The 21,872-nt window shown below is 41.3% G+C and overlaps 1 protein-coding gene across 2 annotated transcripts in view; it reads left to right on the forward strand.

Moving 5' to 3' along the window:
• Nucleotides 1-21,872, forward strand: part of LOC306986257 (6-phosphofructo-2-kinase/fructose-2,6-bisphosphatase 1-like) — a 37,954-nt gene that overhangs the window by 8,331 nt on the left and 7,751 nt on the right. For both annotated transcript variants that reach the window (XM_079589314.1, XM_079589315.1), the window contains exons 5-6: nucleotides 374-436; nucleotides 528-592. In XM_079589314.1, coding sequence (XP_079445440.1) covers nucleotides 374-436; nucleotides 528-592 — 128 coding nt within the window. The remainder of the gene's footprint in view (nucleotides 1-373; nucleotides 437-527; nucleotides 593-21,872) is intronic.

The following is a 21,872-nucleotide window of genomic DNA, read 5'->3' on the forward strand; positions in this document are numbered from 1 at the left end:
GGGGGGGGTTCTGAAATGCATCTTCAATGTGGTGTAGATTTTAAAAGCAGCTAAAGGAAAGATTTAGTTGAAGTTATGCTGCTGCTAAAGAACTACAAATTGTTAAATTCAGGGGTTAGCTTACTTTTTCCAGCCTGCACTGTAAATTATTATAATGATAATTTATGGTCTTCAATAAAAAACTGCTGGAATGTTGTAAGTCAGATTGTGTTTGTGTATAATTGTGAATTAGCTGAACAGACCATCAGTAATCAATGCAGAAATACAGTTAGTTCACAAACGATCACTGATTTTTACAGTTGTACTCCTTCTTGTACATGTAACTGGCTGAACAGAGTCTTTTTAACTATGCTCTGCCCTGACTTCACTCTAGATGAGCTGCCTTATCTGAAGTGTCCTCTGCACACGGTGATGAAACTCACTCCTGTGGCCTACGGTCAGACTCTCTTTCTCGCTTCTGTAATATAACTGTTTACATAAAGATCAATAAGATCGTAAAATTATACATTTTTCTATTGTGTTTCCAGGCTGTGATGTTGAGTCCATTTTCCTGAAGGTTGAAGCAGTGAACACACACAGAGACAGACCTGTGGTGAGCACAGTAATACTCTCGTTCTGTAGCACTTCTGAAATAAAGAGCAGTGCAATTCTCCAGTCACAGGGGTTGCTAATAATCGATTTGGTACAGTACAACCCCATTTCTAGAAACATTGGGACATTTTGTAAATTGCAATAAAATCAAGAGTCTGTGATTTGCTAATTCTCTCGAACCTTCATTTAACTGACAAAAGTACAAAGAAACGATTTTCAATGTTTTCACTGACCAACTTAATTGTATTTAGTAAATAAAAACTAGTTTTGATTTTGATGGCTACACTTCAAAAAAGTTAGGACAGAGGCATGTTTAACTGCCACACCACCTTTCCTTTTGATTACACTTTTTAATCAGTTGGGAATTGAGGATACTAATTGTTGCAGGTTTCCAAGTTGATTTTTTGCCAATTCTCTCCTGATACAAGACAGCTGCTCAACAGTCCATGGTCGACTTTTTCTGATTCTCCTTTTCATGATGGTCCATACATTTTCAATTAGAGACAGGTCTGGACTGCAGGTATAGGCCAGTCAAGCACATCCATTCTACAGTGTAGAGTGTCATGTGCAGAATGAAGCCAGGCCTAGTGTCTTGCTTCCGAGGAAAGATGTCATCTTGATGGCAGTATATGTCTGTATTTACTCCACATCAATGGCTGCACTGCTGTGCTGAACCCCCATACAATGACAGATGTGTGCTCTTGCACCTGTCACTAATTCAATTCTGTGTAGTCCCTTTCATCTTTGGGCCTGATAACTCAATGTCCGTTTTCCCCAAAAAAATGTTGAAACATGGATTCATCTGACCGCAGCACAGATTTACACTGTCTTTTAAACCATCTGAGATGAGCTCGGGCTCAGAGAACTCTGCATAGAGTTGATGTATAGTGTTACGTTCCTCCCAGTCTAGGTTAGGAGAAACGTCATTAAAAATAAAAAATAAAAAGAAACAAATGGCTCACAGAGTTACACCAGAGACAACAGAAATGTGTTACACTAATTTATTGATGCAACACCATTAGGGAAGTTATAAGGCTTCAGGAGTGGGAGAAAAGCCCAAACAAAATACATTGAACAAAGCCTCTAACTATAGGGACCAATTCTAATCTTGCCCTCTGGAAAATTAAAAGGAAATAAACAACAAAATATCTTCCTGACTCCCTCTCTACTTTAAACAGGAGAAAAGAGTTCATAAAGTAAAAAAAAGGGCACCCACTCCCTAGACTTCCCAGTTTAGTTGTTTTTACAATATTTACAGGGGAAATGAAAACAGAGGTTCAATTTTAACAACTGAATTCACCACAGACCGAAAGGTCTCTATCTCACTATAGCAATTTCTTAGAAGATAAAAACAAAGCAAAAATACAACTTGAAAGTTTGCTAGGTCAGTCACAACTGAACAGCCATAAAGCTTAGAATTAATCAATACATACAACCAGTAGTAAGCAGCCACAACAACAAAGAAACAAAACAATGCTCCCCCTCTATCTTCCCTCCTTCCGAGATCAGTCAGGCTTTAAACCTTTTCTTCAGGCCGCGACCAACGCCAGAGGAGCTGTCATCAATCAAGGAGATCACCTTCAGCTGGCTTTACCTGCACACAGTCAAAAAACATGGAAAGCAAAACCCACCACAACTGCCACCTAGTGGCCGGAAACACAGCATAGGCAAAGAAAATAATAATACAAAATAAAATTACACCGTAGGACGTAACACCCCCACCCTTAATTTACAAACCCGAGGTTTGTATATCATACAGGTCAGTACTCTTATTCTTCACCATCGTAAACACGAGACAGAGTATCAGCAACAATATTCTCAACTCCTTTCTTATAATGAATGTCTAGAATGAACTCCTGTACCATGAGCGACCACCTCATCAAGCGCTGGTTTGAGTTAGACATCCGTGACAAAAAAAACAGGGAGTTGTGATCGGTATACACGCTAATGGGATTACAGCTTCCACCAACATATACTTCAAAATGCTGAAGTGCCATCAACAGAGATAGTGCTTCTTTCTCGATGGTACTATAGTTTCGTTGACTCTTCGTAAACTTTTTAGAGAAGTACCCAACAGGATGTTCAACACCGGAATCATCATCCTGCAGCAATACGGCCCCAGCTCAACAGGCACTGGCATCCACATGTAACTTAAAAGGAAGTGAAAAGTTAGGAGCAGACAGTACTGGTGCATTACAAAGGAGTATCTTTGCAGAATTAAAGGCCTGTTCACATTCAGGACCCCACACAAACTTTCTGGACGTACTAAGTAGGTCTGTCAGTGAGGATACTACCGATGAAAAATTCTTACAGAACCCACGGTAATATCCAGTCATCCCCAGGAAACGTCGGAGCTCTCTCTTGTTGGTTGGAGTGGGAAAATCAACAATGGCATACACTTTGGCCTCAATAGGCCTAACTTGCCCTTGTCCAATCACTTTACCAAGATAAGTGACCTTAGCTTTAGCAAATTCACACTTCGCTAAGTTTAAGGTTAATGATGATTCAGCCAACCTTTTGAAAACTAGTTCCAAGCTATTTATGTGATCCTCCCAAGACATTGAGTAAACAGCTAAGTCGTCCAGGTATACCTCACAATTGGTCACTCCTGACAAAACTCTCTGCATGAGGCGTTGAACAGTTGCTGGGGCATTTCTCATCCCGAATGCCATAACCGAATATTGCAGGAAGTTATCAGGGGTGACAAAGGCAGAGATCTCAGAGGCCCGTGGGGTCAAAGGCACTTGCCAATACCCCTTTAAGAGATCAAGCTTGGTAATGTAACGAGCAGAGCCTACACAATCTATACAGTCCTCCATACATGGCAGAGGGAAGGAGTCTGGCTTTGTTACAGCATTAACCCTACGGTAATCTGTACAAAATCTTACCGTAAAATCAGATTTTGGAACTAAAATACAGGGTGAGCTCCATGGGCTTTGGCTAGGAAAGGCCAAACCATGTTGTAACAAATAATCTACTTCTTTTCTCATTAATTCACGCTTCATGGGGTTGAGCCGATATGGATGTTGCTTAATTGGCCTACACTCGCCCACATCGATATCGTGTTTCAACACTGTAGTCTGCATCGGAACATCAGAAAATAAAGTAGGATACTTGTAGAACAGATTTACAATATCTTCACACTGTACCTTCGGAAGATACGAGAGATATGACTTCAAGTCACTCACAATACAGGAGTTATTTAACCTCATGGTCATGCCATGAGCGTCACTATCGGCCAAGCCATCAGTCACAGGATTATACACAGTTTGCCTGACACTAGTGGACAAAATAGACACAGGTTTAGGTATCGGCTCTGGAGATACAGATCTTGTTACATAGGCTTTCAACATATTTATGTGACACAGCCGGGTTTTTCTTTTACGATCCGGCGTACTAATCACATAGTCTGTGTCACCAAGTTTTTTCTCAACGACATATGGACCAGAAAATCTTGCTTGCAAAGCTGAGCCAGGAACAGGAAGGAGGACAAGCACTTTTTCACCTGTTTGAAAATTACGCACCACACTTTGCTTATCATAACGAGCTTTCATTTTTGCTTGAGTTTTAACAAGATGTTCTTTTGCAACTTCACATGCCCTGTGCAGATGTTCCCGAAAATAACTGACATAGTCTAACACTGACATGGGTGAAGTGGTCTTAGACAGTAATTGCTCACTTAACAACTTCAACGGTCCCCGTACTGTATGACCAAAGACCAGTTCCGCCGGGCTAAAACCCAATGACTCTTGAACGGTCTCTCTAATTGCAAACATGAGTAATGGCAACCCCTCTACCCAGTCTTTCCCTGTATCCAGACAGTATGCACGAAGCATGGATTTTAAGGTTTGGTGAAACCTTTCAAGCGCCCCTTGGGACTCTGGGTGATAGGCACTTGACAGTTGTTGTTTCACCCCCAGTTCTTGTAGTACCTGCTTGAACACATGAGAAGTAAAATTGGTGCCTCTATCGGATTGGATTATCCTGGGCAACCCAAATGTAGAGCAAAACTTCACAAGCTCATTAACAACAACCTTAGCTTTAAGAGTACGTATCGGGACAGCTTCCGGATATCGTGTCGCCGCACACATCATTGTTAGAATGTACTGATAACCTGACTTTGACTTGGGCAATGGACCCACACAATCAATAAGGAGTCTCTCAAAAGGTTCTCAGACCACAGGAATTGGTTGCAACGGTGCAGGAGAAATAACCTGATTTGGTTTACCAGAGAGCTGACAAACACAACAAGAGCGAACAAAGCCTGACACCGAAGATTTTAAACCAGGCCAAAAGAAGTACCTTGAAATCCGCCGGAAAGTCTTTGTGATTCCCAGATGACCAGACAAAGCATTTTCATGAGCCAACTTAAGAACTTGTGTACGATAACCTTGTGGAAGAACAATTTGGTAGCTTGCACTCCACTCCTCCTCATCGGAATATTGCCGCTTCCACCTACGCATTAGCACATCCTTGTCCCAGAAATATCCTGCTCTAGTTTTAGAACTTCTCTCACCAGCATAGGCAGCACTGATGCAGTTAGACAAGGTGGGATCGGATCTTTGTGCCATAGCTAATTGTTCTCTTCCAAGTATCAGAGGAATTTTCTCCACTTCATCCAGGACCTTAAGGTCAGTTTTAAAAAGTTCAGGATCGATAGACAGTTTGACTTCCACCGGCTCACTTTGAGAAATCAAGAAGGAGTCAGAAAGTTCAACTACATCATCATACTTGTGTGCCTGGGCACGAGTCACAGCACAAATAGGAAAGACAGAGGGAAACTGTTCTGCAATATCACTTGGCCCACAAGCAATAGGGACATCTGTCACCACAGGACAGGGGAAAACCTTACCACCCGCTAAGTCATTTCCCAGAATAAACTCTATCCACTTCACTGGTAACTGAGAACAAACCGCTACCTTCACAGGCCCTTCAACAAGACCAGACCTTAAATGAACTTGATGCAACGGAACTTTGACACAGCCCAACTCAATACCCTGTATTAAAACGCTTGTACCAGTATATGACTCAGATGAGAAGGACAGAGCACTCTTCAGAATCAAAGACTGTGCACATCCGGTGTCCCTCAACAAACGGACAGGCTTATAGTCAGCATTTGCAGACAGAGACACAGAGCCGGACAAGATAAAAGGTTCATATACCTTAGACTCAGGGGGAGAATCAAAACCGGACACACCTTGGACAAATGCTACACTCTTAGTCTTGGCAGCAGAGCTTTTCTGTTTCCAGGCCTTACACTCACTAATTAAATGGCCAGGGTCAAGGCAATAAAAGCATACACGCCCCTCTCCATTTAACTTAGCAACAGGATTACGACCCCTAGCGACCGACAAGTTATTTCTGTTCGTGTGAGAAAAGGTTTTGGGCATGCCACTCTCCCTACTCTCATCCCTAAACGACAGATTTCGAGTTGGACGTGGTGAAGAAAACACCTGTTTATGTGTCAACACAAATTCATCACAAACAACTGCTGCATCCTGCAGAGAAATAACCTTTTTTTCATTCAAATGAACAACAATTTTCTCCGGGATGCATCGCTTGAAGTCTTCCAACAACAGCAATTCCTGCAGCTGTTCAAAACTACCCACCTTGCTAGCTAGACACCATTTTTCAAAATGAGCCTTCTTTTCTCTAGCAAATTCTACAAATGTCTGATTGACTGTTTTTGACAAATTTCGAAACTTCTGGCGATAGGCCTCAGGCTCATAGGTTCGAAGTACTGCAGATTTAACAATATCATAGTCTAAAGACTGCTCTATGGTCAAAGCTGAAGAAACTTCCTGAGCCTTCCCTACTAAAGTGCATTGCAGTAACAAGGCCCACATCTCCTTTGGCCACTTCAAACTAGCAGCCACTCGTTCAAATGCGGTAAAGTAAGAATCAACTTCACGAAATTTGGGCACTAACGCAATGTGTTTACTTATATCAAAGCCTGATTGTAAACCTGACATTAAAGGAACAGGACTTTGTAACGGAGAGGTGCCAGAGGGAGCTCCAGGCTGTGGCAATGGAACAGGCTCACCCTGCATTTGCTGAGCCTGTAAATCTAACTGCCGCAATCTAATATCACAATCAGCTTGTACCTCAATAGCCCGAAGTCGAATTCTTTGAGTCTCACATTCTTGTTTCCTTATTGACAGATCTAACTCCTTTAGTTTAAGTGCTACCTTTGGATCATCGCAAGATTCAACAGTTTTAGAGTCAAGAAGTAACTCTTGATCAATAGTTTCCCCAGCAACATCTGGTATATCTTCTATCACCTCCTTCTCTTCTGGCAAAATATCAGCACTAACTAGTTTCTCAAACAGTTCCTCTTTGATAACCTGCTTAGTAGCTTCTCTGGCTACTTCCACATTAAAGAAATCAGCTATCAACAATAGATCTTTCTTTCTACAACGATTCAATTCTTCTGTTGTAGGTGTCAGTGTAAATAATATAAGATCAAAATCCATACTGTCCCTAGCACAGAATTTCCTCTTTCACCAAAGTCAAAAACAGGCTAGGAATAAAACAAAAATGACAATAACAAAGGCTTACCTCCTCTCATTTAGTTGCAAGGGAAGAAAATAAGGATTGAGGAGATGTATAACAGTTAGGTGAGCCCCCAATTAATGTTACGTTCCTCCCAGTCTAGGTTAGGAGAAACGTCATTAAAAAAAAAAAAAAAAAAAGAAACAAATGGCTCACAGAGTTACACCAGAGACAACAGAAATGTGTTACACAAATTTATTGATGCAACACCATTAGGGAAGTTATAAGGCTTCAGGAGTGGGAGAAAAGCCCAAACAAAATACATTGAACAAAGCCTCTAACTATAGGGACCAATTCTAATCTTGCCCTCTGGAAAATTAAAAGGAAATAAACAACAAAATATCTTCCTGACTCCCTCTCTACTTTAAACAGGAGAAAAGAGTTCATAAAGTAAAAAAAAGGGCACCCACTCCCTAGACTTCCCAGTTTAGTTGTTTTTACAATATTTACAGGGGAAATGAAAACAGAGGTTCAATTTTAACAACTGAATTCACCACAGACCGAAAGGTCTCTATCTCACTAAAGCAATTTCTTAGAAGATAAAAACAAAGCAAAAATACAACTTGAAAGTTTGCTAGGTCAGTCACAACTGAACAGCCATAAAGCTTAGAATTAATCAATACATACAACCAGTAGTAAGCAGCCACAACAACAAAGAAACAAAACAATGCTCCCCCTCTATCTTCCCTCCTTCCGAGATCAGTCAGGCTTTAAACCTTTTCTTCAGGCCGCGACCAACGCCAGAGGAGCTGTCATCAATCAAGGAGATCACCTTCAGCTGGCTTTACCTGCACAAAGTCAAAAAACATGGAAAGCAAAACCCACCACAACTGCCACCTAGTGGCCGGAAACACAGCATAGGCAAAGAAAATAATAATACAAAATAAAATTACACCGTAGGACGTAACAATAGCTTTTTCCTTGCATAACAAGTTGCGTTTTTTAATGCAGCAGATTGTGTTAAATTAACAACGCTTTTCCAAAGTACTGCCGAGCCCATGTGGCTATATTTAACACCGTAGCATGATGGTTACTCATGCAGTGCCATTTTAAGACTCGAAAGACACGCACATTCAATGGTCTCCTGCCTTACCCTATACGGACTGAGATTTCTCTGGTCTCCCTGAATCTCTGCACAAAATGATATATGGTAAATCATATACTGTATATAGCTTAGTAATTAAAAAGGTTTCCGCACAAAGTTCCAGTACCAGTTCACCTGCTTATTATGGACTGTTTCAAAACAGCTTAAATTAGATATTCTGTAATCTTTTCACTTTTATTTTGCCTCTGTCGCAACTTTTTTGGAGTGTTTTGCAGCCATCAAAATCAAAATTTGTTTACAAAATGGAATTAATTTTGGCCAGTGAATACATTGGACATTTTTTATTTGTACTTTTGTCAGTTAAATAAAGGTTCAAGAGAATTAACAAATTACAGATTCTTAATTTTATTGCATTTTACAAAATGTCCCAATTTTTCTGGAATTGGGGTTCTACTATTTTTACAAATAATTGATACATTTTCAAAATTCGTTTTACTTCTCTCATGACTGATCTTCTCAAGAAAGTCAGCATATTTTTAGTTGACTTCAGTTGAATCAGAAAGTAATTTTTGCCATCTCTTATTGAAATTTCACCTTTTAATTGAAGTAATTGCCATTCATAAATTCATGAAAATTTATTTTTCTTTCATTTTAACACATTTTAACACTATTAGTATTCTCCACACTGCAAAGTCTTTTTATTTATTCAACTGTGTGTATGAAAAATAGGGGACACATCCAGTAGTGATTTCATACGGAACTCATCATTTTACCTTTAAATACGGGACGATCCCATATTTTACCGTATATGGGTGGCAAACATAATGTTAGCAGAGACCTCAACGACTAGATAAGCCCTAGAGTAAATCCCCTGTGAAGACCTTGTCGAAGTCCTCTGACCCTATAGCCAGCTTCAACTCCCAGCGTATGCTGGTATGATGTATCCCAATCCTCATGCAAAAGGAACTGGATTATATATTCTGAATGATCAATCGGCAATCAGAGTTGTGATTCAGCCTGAAATCTATTCACACCATGTTGGTTCGTTTGGCCAGAGGAGAACTGTTCCCCCGACTGAGCCTGGTTTCTCCCAAGGTTTTTTTATTTCTATTCTGTCTCCTGATGGAGTTTGTGTTCTTGCCACTGGCTTGCTTAGGTGGGGACACTTAATATTCAACAGTATTATTGATCTGCCTGCATTGACACTATGAGAACTGAACTGAGCTGGACGATGACATCAACAAAAATATATTGCCATATATTTATGATCAATATATTATATGGTGTAAATACTGAAAAAATATATGAAATATTATATTTTATTAATATATTGTGTTATATATTACAATATATTCAATAATGCTTTTAAAATAGAGCAACATGCAGCATATCATCAGTGTTTCTTGGTCTTCTGTTGGACTGAAGCACAGGCTCTACTCTTCAGCACAATGGTGACCCACAAAACTCACACAACAGAAACCCTTTAAATCCCAACAGAACATTAACCCTCTGGGGTCTAAGGTGTTTTTGGGGTCCTTGAGATGTTTTGACATCCCCTAATATTTGTATTTTTTTTTCAGTTGCTTATAAACATATTATTGGCAAAGGTGTAATTACACTCTATTTAGCACGAACATGGCTATCATAATATGTGAGCAACATGTATGTAACAACATGTACATGTTTGAATTTTTGAGAGAATATTATTTATGCGTGGTTATTCAAAAAAATCAAACTTACATTTTCTGATATAAGACCACAAACGACCAACTTCACATATTCCCACAATACTTTTGACTAATGGATGTTGTCGCCTAGAGTTTTTACTTTAAAATGATCTGAAAATCATCCGGGCTAATCGTTCACATTAAACAATAGATTGATTTAAATTTTGTAAGACACTTTTTGTTTGGAAAGGCAATATGCAGGTGGGCGTGAATGATCCAACAAGGTCATGAATAATGTCCTCATTCACACCTGAAGACAAAGACCTGCTAATGCTGCATACTAATGAGCCTTTCATTCAGGTGTCACTGAGCCACAAGAAAGAATGCAAAGACAACACACACACACACATATATATATTTCACTACAAAATTGGTTCAGAGTTGGAAACATCTTGAAAAAAAGTGTATTTTTCCACAAACTGTGTATGCTTGCAAACAATATCCAAGGTAAACATTTCTAGTAATTGTGCAGTTAATTCTCATTCGCATTTTCAGAAAGTTTTGCAATATGTACGGCTGATCTCTCGCTCTTTTTATATAGACTACATAGATAATTTAAAACTACACACTTAAATGATTATAGAGATATAGCTCATGTCTGAGTGAATAGTATTCGCTGAGTTTTGTTTAAGTTTAGAAAAAAAGAGACTAGAAAAAAAGTTCACGGAGACGGAGAGGCAGAAAGCACACCCTGTTTACTTTCTTTATTTTACAAAAGCACAATGTTTTATTTCGATTTTAAGTGAACCCATAAATAAGACGACATTTAACAGTTTATTTTTTCCTATTTCTTAAGCCTGTATGACAAAAAATGACGGGAGTATTTTAAATCTATTTTGCTGCTATGTGAAAAAAACTGAGGCAAACGCGTCGGCGCGTTTTTGGTCCCCAGAAGGTTAAACACTAACAGATCTCTCAAGATCTCAGCAGAGGAGAACAATGCTGAACAACAAAAACAGCATTACCAGCTTCACTTATTACTAACAGTTTAACTTCATTTCTGTCAGACGTCTACAGAAGTTGTGGATCCCAGATCTCATCCCAAGGTGTGTTAGATCATTAAACGCATTTAAATATTGTATTATAAAGACTGTAAAACTTTAACACATTGTGCTAAAAAAAAACATTTTGAACTGCTGCGATATTTAGTCACACACAGACATCAAGAACTAGCGTAGTAAATACAATATGTATTATTATTTTTCGCTGCTAGGGGTCGCCAACCTCTTACATTTACATTTACATTTACATTTATTCATTTAGCTGACGCTTTTATCCAAAGCGACTTACAAATGAGAAACAATAGAAGCAATTAAACTAGCAGTAGGACAACAATATGTAAGTGCTATGACCCTTCACAGTACAATCCAACGCAATTTTTTTTTGTTTGTTTTTTTTTTTAGATAAGAAAGTGTTAGTAGTACTGGATTAAGTGCTCAAGTGCTGCCGAAAAAGATACGTCTTCAGCAGTTTCTTAAAGATGGCTACAGACTCAGCAGCTCTGGCTGAGTTAGGCAGATCATTCCACCAGCAGGGAACAGTCATGGTAAAGGTCCGAGAGAGAGATTTCGTGCCTCTTTGGGATGGCACCACCAGACGCCGCTCACTTGCAGAGCGCAAGTTTCTGGATGGCACATAAGTCTGTAGTAATGAGTTCAGGTACAAGGGAGCAGTGCCAGTGGTTGTTCTGTAGGCAAACGTCAGTGACTTGAATTTGATGCGAGCGGCAACCGGCAACCAGTGCAGTTTCGTGAGGAGAGGAGTGACGTGTGCTCTCTTCGGCTCGTTGAAGACCACTCTAGCTGCAGCATTCTGGATCAGTTGCAGAGGTTTGACAGTGCAAGCTGGGAGACCAGCCAGGAGAGCATTACAATAGTCCAGTCTGGATAGAACAAGCGCCTGAACAAGGAGTTGTGTAGCATGCTCTGATAGGAAGGGCCTGATCCTTCTGATGTTGTACAAGGAAAATCTGCATGACCGGGCAGTGCTAGCAATGTGGTCTGTGAAATTCAATTGGTCATCAATTACAACTCCAAGGTTCCTGGCTGATCTTGATGGAGTTATGGATGAAGAGCCTAGCTGGATGGTGAAGTTGTGATTAAGTGCTGGGTTAGCCGGGATTACAAGTAGCTCTGTCTTCGCAAGGTTTAGTTGAAGGTGGTGGTCCTTCATCCAGCCAGAGATGTCTGTCAGGCAGGCTGAGATGCGAGCGGCTACCGTCGGATCATCAGGCTGGAATGAGAGGTAGAGTTGTGTGTCATCAGCGTAGCAGTGGTAGGAAAAGCCATGTTTCTGAATCACAGATCCTAGTGATGTCATGTAGATGGAGAAGAGAAGTGGTCCAAGCACTGAGCCCTGAGGCACACCAGTAGCTAGATGTAGGGTTTTAGACACCTCACCCCTCCACGACACCCTAAAGGACCTACCTGAGAGGTAAGACTTGAACCACAGGAGTGCAGTTCCCGAGATGCCCTTCCTCTTTAGGATTGACAGGAGGATCTGGTGGTTAACTGTGTCAAAGGCAGCAGACAGATCCAGCAGGATGAGAACTGAGGATTTGGAAGCGGCTCTTGCAAGTCTTAGTGCTTCGATTACTGAGAGCAGAGCAGTCTCAGTTGAGTGTCCGCTTTTGAAGCCAGACTGATTGTTGTCCAAGAGGTTGTTCTGCGTAAGAAAGGAGGAGATCTGGTTGAAAACGACTCGTTCAAGTGTCTTTGCGACAAATGGAAGGAGGGATACCGGTCTGTAGTTTTCTAGATGTGCTGGATTTAGAGTGGGTTTCTTAAGCAGTGGGGTAACCCGAGCCTGCTTGAATGCTGTGGGAAATGTGCCAGTGTGAAGAGAGGCGTTTATGATGTGTGTAACAATGACAAAGGCGTAGGTTTATGACGCAGTTACAAGCTGAATGATGGGACTTCTGTCAAGCTGATGGATCTAATAATGTTAATGGATGAGTGAAAACATTCATGTTTTTTTAACATTACAGTGGTATGAAGCAGGTCGCGATTGCTATAATAGACAGATCATGTGCCCGTGTTAATGTCAGCAGCCATATCCTCCTGTAGCCCAAGACTGGTTGCCCACTGAAGCAAAGCAGGGCTGAGCCTGATTAGTACTTGGATCAAAAAAATAACTCTTTGAATGAACATAAAAAAATCATGGAAAGGATTTCCACACGATTAACTTGCTTTATTTCAGCATTATGCAATTCTGTTATTCCAATTTAATGTACTTACGTTGGGTCAACTTAATTTATTAATGTTGATTCAACTTATTTACTATGGTTGGGCCCAACTAATTTAAAGGTTTCCTGACATGATTCAGGAGTTTTTTAATTTCATTGATTTATTAATATTTCATTTATTTTAGTGACACATAATAAAATGTATAGACTATAGCTAGCTATTTGCTAGCAGTGGCACATATTAGCATCTTAAATGCAAATATTCACATGCTCCTACCAAAGCAGTTAAATGAAATTTCAGTCCACAGCCAAACAAAATGCTCCACTCTTCTCCACTATGGTAACCCACTGTAATTTAAATTATTCTAATAATTCCAATGTAATTGTAAAAACACTTAATTTAAACATTTATTCTCTCTTAATTCAACCATATGCAAAGCATGCTGGGAACTAACAAGCACCATCCAGTTTCAGTTAATGCAACACAAATCATTCATGTAATCCAACACAAACGTATTATAGGCCTAAACTTAAATTTCACATTTAAGCAGATTGAACACAATCAAATTAAGTTAGGGCAAAATGGCAGTTGGCGTCGTATTATACCGCCACCCTCTGGATGTACGAATTTTTTACTTAACATAAATGGTTTGTGTTTAGACAACACGTTAGGATTTTGTACTGTTAAGTTGAGACATAATTACGTGGACCTTAATAGAAAAAAACATTTCAAGTCAACAAACACAAATATTATAAGTAAACTAAAAATAAATATGTTATGTAAAGTGCACAACCTTCCTAGTTCATTTTTTTGAGTGTGGGAGACCTTCTGGGAAAACCAGGTTGCTGCCTGGAGGTGTTAGTGAGGCCAGCAGGGGGCGCTCACCCTGTGGTCTGTGTGGGTCCTAACACCCCAGTGTAGTGACGGGGACACTATACTGACAAAGAGCGCCGTCCTTCTGATGAGACGTTAAACCGAGGTCCTGACTCTCTGTGGTCATTAAAAATCCTGGCCAAATTTGCCCAGCGGCCTCTGTCCATCATGGCCTCAGATATATATACTAATTGGCTTCATCACTGTCTCCTCTCCACCAGTAAGCTGGTGTGTGGTGGGCGTTCTGGTGCAATATGGCTGCCGTCGCATCATCCAAGTGGATGCTGCACATTGGTGGTGATTCAGGAGATCCCCCCTTCTATGTAAAGTGCTTTGAGTGTCGAGAAAAGTGCTATATAAAATTTCATAAATTATTATTATTATTATTAACTGCGTACATTTTGGCACAGGTGTGTAATTTACTGTTAAGGACACAACTTTCCCCATTGAAACCCATTAAAACCATTAAATGATCCAGTCTTTGTTAATAGCCTTTCATTCTCTGTGTGCGTTCGTGTGTGTGTGTGTGTGTGTGTGTGTGTGTGTGTGTGTGTTGTGTGTGTGTAAAATTTGAGAGAGAAAAACTCTACTGTACTGTAAATCACGAATCCAACCAGTGGAGCTTTGCTGGCATCTAATGGGGGAAATTGGTACTGCGCCCAAACAAAATCTTACTGAAAGCTAATTTTTTTGAGATATCAACCTCGAATTTGCAACACAAGTTATTATTGGATGTATGGCTTTGGTTTTCTAGCAGTTTTAGAGTTCAACATGCTTCATAAAATAATGTTCATAAATAATTTTAATAAACTTAACCCTCTATAACTTTTTTGTGTCATTTTTTTAACTTTTTTTTTCTTCAATGATTATCTGCCAAGGGTCTTCTTTAAAATGAGACCAAATGAGTCTGTGCTCCCAAACATAAACATTTTACGACAGTTTTTGTACATATAGACCTATGTGTAACTTATTTTAATTGACAACCCTTAACAAGGGTTAAGGTAGCTACACATATTAAATGCAGTTAAATCTCTAAATAACTCCAATATCATACACTAGAGTTGTGTGGGGTGGGAGTAAATTAAGCGCAACCTGCTGTATATTGGGTAGACTCGCTCCCTCTGTCAAAATCAAGGGGTCGAGGGTCTGTTCAAATACACTTCCCTCGTCCACTTGACGAACTTGAACGCATAAATAGCAGTGGGGATTCCCCGAGGGGAAGTGCTGAGGGAAGTTTGTGAGTGTATGTCTAAAAAAATGTTAAATGCTGTCAAGTCAAGTCACCTTTATTTATATTGCGCTTTTTACAATACAGATTGTTTCAAAGCAGCTTCACAGTGATATGAGAATAATACAACAAAGTTTTTTTCTAGAAGAAAATGTCATCATCGTCCACCTTAAGTAAGGCAGATCAATAATTTTGTTGAATATTAAATGTCTCCAACTAAGCAAGCCAAAAAGCCAAGAAGACAGTGGCAAGGAACCAAAACTCCATCAGTTTACAGAATGGAGAAAAAAACCTGAGAGAATCCAGAATCAGTCGGGGCCAGTTCTCCTCCGAACAGTGTGTGATTATGATTCAGGCAGCATTACAGGTCAGAAGTCAGATTGGATCAGAACATTCAGAGCATTTCCATCTGGTTGGAAGTCGGAGTCAGCACGATTGTTTACATGGAGATGAGTTGTTAAAGATCAGTGCCGATGGCTGTCGTGTCGATGAGGCCTTCACAGGGATGATGAGGCTGACACTCCAGGATGCGTTGGGATGGGTCCAGGTGCAGGTCCACCATAGGGAAGAGACTAGTTGACACTTCAGGATGCGTTGGGATGGGTCCAGGCCAAGGGTCCACCATAGGGAAGAGACTAGTTGACACTTCAGGATGCATTGGGATGGGTCCAGGGGCAGATCCACCATAGGGGAGAGACTAGTTGACACATCAGGATACGTTGGGATGGGTCCAGGTGCGGGTCCACCATAGGGAAGAGACTAGTTGACACTTCAGGATGCATTGGGATGGGTCCAGGGGCAGATCCACCATAGGGGAGAGACTAGTTGACACTTCAGGACTTACATTGTCGTCGTGTCAGGTGCAGGTCCACCATAGCAGAGAGACTAGTTGACACTTCAGGATGCGTTAGGATGGGTCCAGACGCAGGTCCACCATAGGGGAGAGACTAGTTGACACTTCAGGACTGCGTTGGGATGGGTCCAGGCGCAGGTCCACCATAGGGGAGAGACTAGTTGACACTTCAGGACTGCGTTGGGATGGGTCCAGGCGCAGGTCCACCATAGGGGAGAGACTAGTTGACACTTCAGGACTGCGTTGGAATGGATCCAGACGCAGGTCCACCATAGGGGAGAGACTAGTTGACACTTCAGGACTGCGTTGGGATGGGTCCAGGTGCAGATCCACCATAGGGGAGAGACTAGTTGACACTTCAGGACTTACGTTGTCGTCGTGTCAGGTGCAGGTCCACCATAGGGAAGAGACTAGTTGACACTTCAGGATGCATTGGGATGGGTCCAGGGGCAGATCCACCATAGGGGAGAGACTAGTTGACACTTCAGGATACGTTGGGATGGGTCCAGGTGCGGGTCCACCATAGGGAAGAGCTTGATCACCTCGACCGGACTGTCGACTGAGTGTTGCCTCGTCGGTTAGCCGCTAACACTAATAGGCTGCCCGCGTTCACCTAACTCCTGTCTGCCTCGCTGTGACTGCTGCTGGCTGTAACCTCCACCAGATGCGAGCCGTGACCAAGACTTTCATCTCCTCCTGTCATGCCGTGGATCATTCTGGCACTCACATCAGTCATCCATCTCTGTGTCTCTATTCCATCGCTAACTGCTATCACGGAGCTCTCAGTCCCTCCGCTCTGCATCATGTTCAAATATTCAACTCTGCAACTGGCCAAACTAATCAACTACTCTTTTCCATCCTGCATCCCAGTCATCAAACAGCTCGGACTTCTACGTCGACTCCGTTACATCCACAGAAGCTCTCGCCGCAAGTTTGTTTACTTCCATCACGTACAATCCATTCCATCCATCTGGTCACCTGCACGCTCTGTCGCAACTCTTCCACGTCATCGGAACGCTTCCCCCGCTGGATCACATAGAGCTGAGCGCGCCATCAGGCTGCACAGAAAACCCGGACTGGACTACAGTGCTACTTGCACTTCACATATATCTACTCTCCAATCTTTTTCAAATCAACTCACTGTCCCTCCTCAACTGCATTTACCCCCCCACACGCACTGTTATCTGGGACAACCTCAGATCTTTCCAGCCTGCCCTCATCTCACCACCCTCTCACCATGCAAACTTTGCACTCCTCAACTATGGAGCTAAATGAGTCTCAATAAAGATAAATGCACACACTACATTCACATATGCACACACAGGATTCATACATGCACACACATGATTCATAAATACACACACAGGATACACAAATGCGCACAAAATTCACAAATGCACACACAAAATTTAAAAAGCACAGAAGATTCACAAATGCATACAAAATTCACAAATTCACACAAAATTCATAAATACACACACAATTCAGAAATACAAACAAAATTTACAAATGCACTCAAGATTCAGAAATGCACAGGGCAAGATTCAGACGTGTATTTCTGATGCACACACAAATATATATTGATTTACAAACTGCTTGCAGTCTGTGAACTTCACTGCATTTGTGTGTGAATTTTGAGACTCCCTTGACTTGGCTCGACACACAAATGCCTTTTTTTAAACAGGGAATGATCAGCAACCAATCAGATATCTCCCTTGGTTTAGCCAATCACAAGAACGCACCCCGCGTGGGGGATTGTTTACTCATAAGCCAATCACATGAATGCGTTCACACAGCGCGATATGCATGTGGCGCGGGCGCGGTGGAGTTCTGTCTGTCAGTTGGTTGAGACATAGACATCATATAGATAGACGCCCTATCGACCGCTACTGTATGGGAAGCCAAACAAACCAAAAGTGGGACGAGACAGCGGGGGTTTACAGAGCTCGCGCCGCGCTGACATGTCATCTGCGCGGTTCAATGGTCCGAGCCGCGCGGACGTGTTTCCTAGCGACAACCAATGGGCAGCGCGGCGCGAACAATCCTCACCAGCGCTGCACTGATCAAACAGCGCAGAGCAAACCATACATGCAAATAAATGTACAATAAAGAAACCCCAGCTTCCTTACAAAAAATTGGTTCTCTGCTGAAGTTTAGGAGTTTTTCCCTACAGAAGACAAAGAAGAAGAAAGACAAGATGAAATGCATGCATTTCTTATGTTTATTATAGCTATTTAATACTGTTAGTAAAGAGTAGTGTTGTGCGTCGATACTTTGAAGAACTGCACATATATAGAGGCTACGGAAAGAGCTGTACAAAGCAGAAACTTCAATGACTTTCAATTTCGTAGTCGTCTTGAGGAGCACGCCAACCTTCTGGAAATTATATCGGACAGTTTACATGTTCAGGTAATGTATGTTAGTAAGTTTTGCATTCAGCCATCATTTGTAGACTTTAAGCTTTTTATGTCTGAATTCCATAATCATTTGTTAATTTTGAATAAAATGTTAAAACTAAAGATCAATTTTATGTTATTGATATTTTGTGATATTGATTTATAGGGTGAATTCGGTATGATTTGGACACTTTTTGCTATTGAGATTAATTGGAAAAAGTGTCCCTCCCAATCAACCTGTCGCCTATATATAGCCTAGTCTAAAACTGTATAATGTTTTAGAATGACCTTGACCTCATCACCACTGTGATGTGATATCTGGAAGTTAGAATTAAAATGTTATGGTTTCACTATTCTTAAGACAATAACAAATTTGTTTTGCCTTTATAGTTCACCCAAAAAAATGAAAATTGTGTCATCATTTACTCACCCTTAATATAAGTTGTTCCAACCCTGTATGATTTTTTCTGCTGAACAGTGAACCCAGAAGATATTTCAAAGAAGAATGTCAGTTACTAAAAAATATATGGATCCCACTGACTTCCATAGCATAAAAAAAAAACTATGGAAGTCAATGGGACCCATCAACTGACAGATTCACCTGCACTGCACAGCAGATTTTGAAAGAAAAAGCCTTGAAAAATGAATAATTGCAAAACTGCTGTGTCAAACTTAAAATAAACATTACCTTGGCCGTCCCCTGGTATGTAAAATTGGTAGTGAAAATGGGGCGTTCACAGGAGGGTTGAAAATGGTCCACCAGAAGACATAAGTCTTGTATAGCCTCTTGAAGTTCATAGATTGTGGTGATGAGGTCAAGGTCATTCTAAAACATTATACAGTTTTAGACTAGGCTATATATAGGCGACAGGTTGATTGGGAGGGACACTTTTTCCAATTAATCTCAATAGCAAAAAGTGTCCAAATCATACCGAATTCACCCTATAAATCAATATCACAAAATATCAATAACATAAAATTGATCTTTAGTTTTAACATTTTATTCAAAATTAACAAATGATTATGGAATTCAGACATAAAAAGCTTAAAGTCTACAAATGATGGCTGAATGCAAAACTTACTAACATACATTACCTGAACATGTAAACTGTCCGATATAATTTCCAGAAGGTTGGCGTGCTCCTCAAGACGACTACGAAATTGTAAGTCATTGAAGTTTCTGCTTTGTACAGCTCTTTCCGTAGCCTCTATATATGTGCAGTTCTTCAAAGTATCGACGCACAACACTACTCTTTACTAACAGTATTAAATAGCTATAATAAACATAAGAAATGCATGCATTTCATCTTGTCTTTCTTCTTCTTTGTCTTCTGTAGGGAAAAACTCCTAAACTTCAGCAGAGAACCAATTTTTTGTAAGGAAGCTGGGGTTTCTTTATTGTACATTTATTTGCATGTATGGTTTGCGCTGCGCTGTTTGATCAGTGCAGCGCTGGTGAGGATTGTTCGCGCCGCGCTGCCCATTGGTTGTCGCTAGGAAACACGTCCGCGCGGCTCGGACCATTGAACCGCGCAGATGACATGTCAGCGCGGCGCGAGCTCTGTAAACCCCCGCTGTCTCGTCCCACTTTTGGTTTGTTTGGCTTCCCATACAGTAGCGGTCGATAGGGCGTCTATCTATATGATGTCTATGTCTCAACCAACTGACAGACAGATCTCCACCGCGCCCGCGCCACATGCATATCGCGCTGTGTGAACGCATTCATGTGATTGGCTTATGAGTAAACAAACCCCCACGCGGGGTGCGTTCTTGTGATTGGCTAAACCAAGGGAGATATCTGATTGCTTGCTGATCATTCCCTGTTTAAAAAAAGGCATTTGTGTGTCGAGCCAAGTCAAGGGAGTCTCAAAATTCACACACAAATGCAGTGAAGTTCACAGACTGCAAGCAGTTTGTAAATCAATATATATTTGTGTGTGCATCAGAAATACACGTCTGAATCTTGCCCTGTGCATTTCTGAATCTTGAGTGCATTTGTAAATTTTGTTTGTATTTCTGAATTGTGTGTGTATTTATGAATTTTGTGTGAATTTGTGAATTTTGTATGCATTTGTGAATCTTCTGTGCTTTTTAAATTTTGTGTGTGCATTTGTGAATTTTGTGCGCATTTGTGTATCCTGTGTGTGTATTTATGAATCATGTGTGTGCATGTATGAATCCTGTGTGTGCATATGTGAATGTAGTGTGTGCATTTATCTTTATTGAGACTCATTTAGCTCCATACTCAACACCCGATCGCTTAACAATAAAGCCCCTGCCCTCCATGAACTAATCCTCGACAACACGCTGGATTTCCTTCTGCTCACAGAAACCTGGCAACAACCCAATGACTTCTTCTCCCTCAACCAAGCATCCCCCACTGGCTACAATTATATCTGCAAACCCCGCCCCTCCCGCCGTGGAGGTGGCCTCGCCGTTATTTTCAATCAGAACTTCCGGATCACTGAACTCACCCTCCCCTCAGTATCATCATTTGAATATCTCGCCTTCAAAGCTCTTTCCTCCATGACAGTTATCCTCATTTACCGGCCACCTAAACCAAATCCCTCCTTCCTCTCTGATTTAACTGAACTCCTCACACTAGCCTCATCTCTCTCTCCACGTCTGCTGCTACTCGGTGACTTAAACATCCACATTGGCTCTCCCACCTGCAAGCTGTCATCAGAATTCACCATTTTACTGGACAACTTTACTCTCACCCAACATGTCACATTCCCCACCCATGAAAAAGGACACATCCTCGACCTGGTCTGCTCCACCAACCAACCAGTGCTCGACCTTCATCCATGCCTCTTTCCCCTCTCTGATCACAAACTGATACGGTTCACCATTCCTTCTCCAACCCCACGCCCCCGCCTCCTCAGAGAAATCACCTTCCGCAACCTTAAATCGATTGATCCCCACCATCTCGCTGACCTGCTCTCCACCACTCTCCACCTGGACTCAAACCTCACCTCACCTGATGATCTCACAAACCACCTCAACTCCGCTTTGTGTACCTCCCTTAACACTCTGGCCCCCCTTAAAACAAAAACCGTCACTTTTAACACCTCGTCACCCTGGTACACACCTGCACTCCGGAAATTGAAACAAACTGGTCGCCAACTTGAACGTCTGACAAAAAAATCATCTCTCACAGTCCACCATGACGCCTACAAACTCCACCTCATTGCCTACAAAGATGCCCTCATTGCTGCCAAATCTGCCTACCTCTCCACCATCTTCACCAACCCCTGTAAAAATCCCAGAACCCTCTTCTCCACAATGAACAACCTCATCAAACCTCGGACCAACACCCTCCCTACCTCTACTCCGGATCTCTGCAACTCATTCCTTCACTTTTTCGCTGATAAAATCAACATCATTTATCAATCTCTATCCTCTGCATCCGACCTCCCAGT

Source organism: Phoxinus phoxinus (assembly GCF_949152265.1).
Source record: "Phoxinus phoxinus genome assembly, chromosome: 18".
NCBI lineage: Eukaryota > Metazoa > Chordata > Actinopteri > Cypriniformes > Leuciscidae > Phoxinus > Phoxinus phoxinus.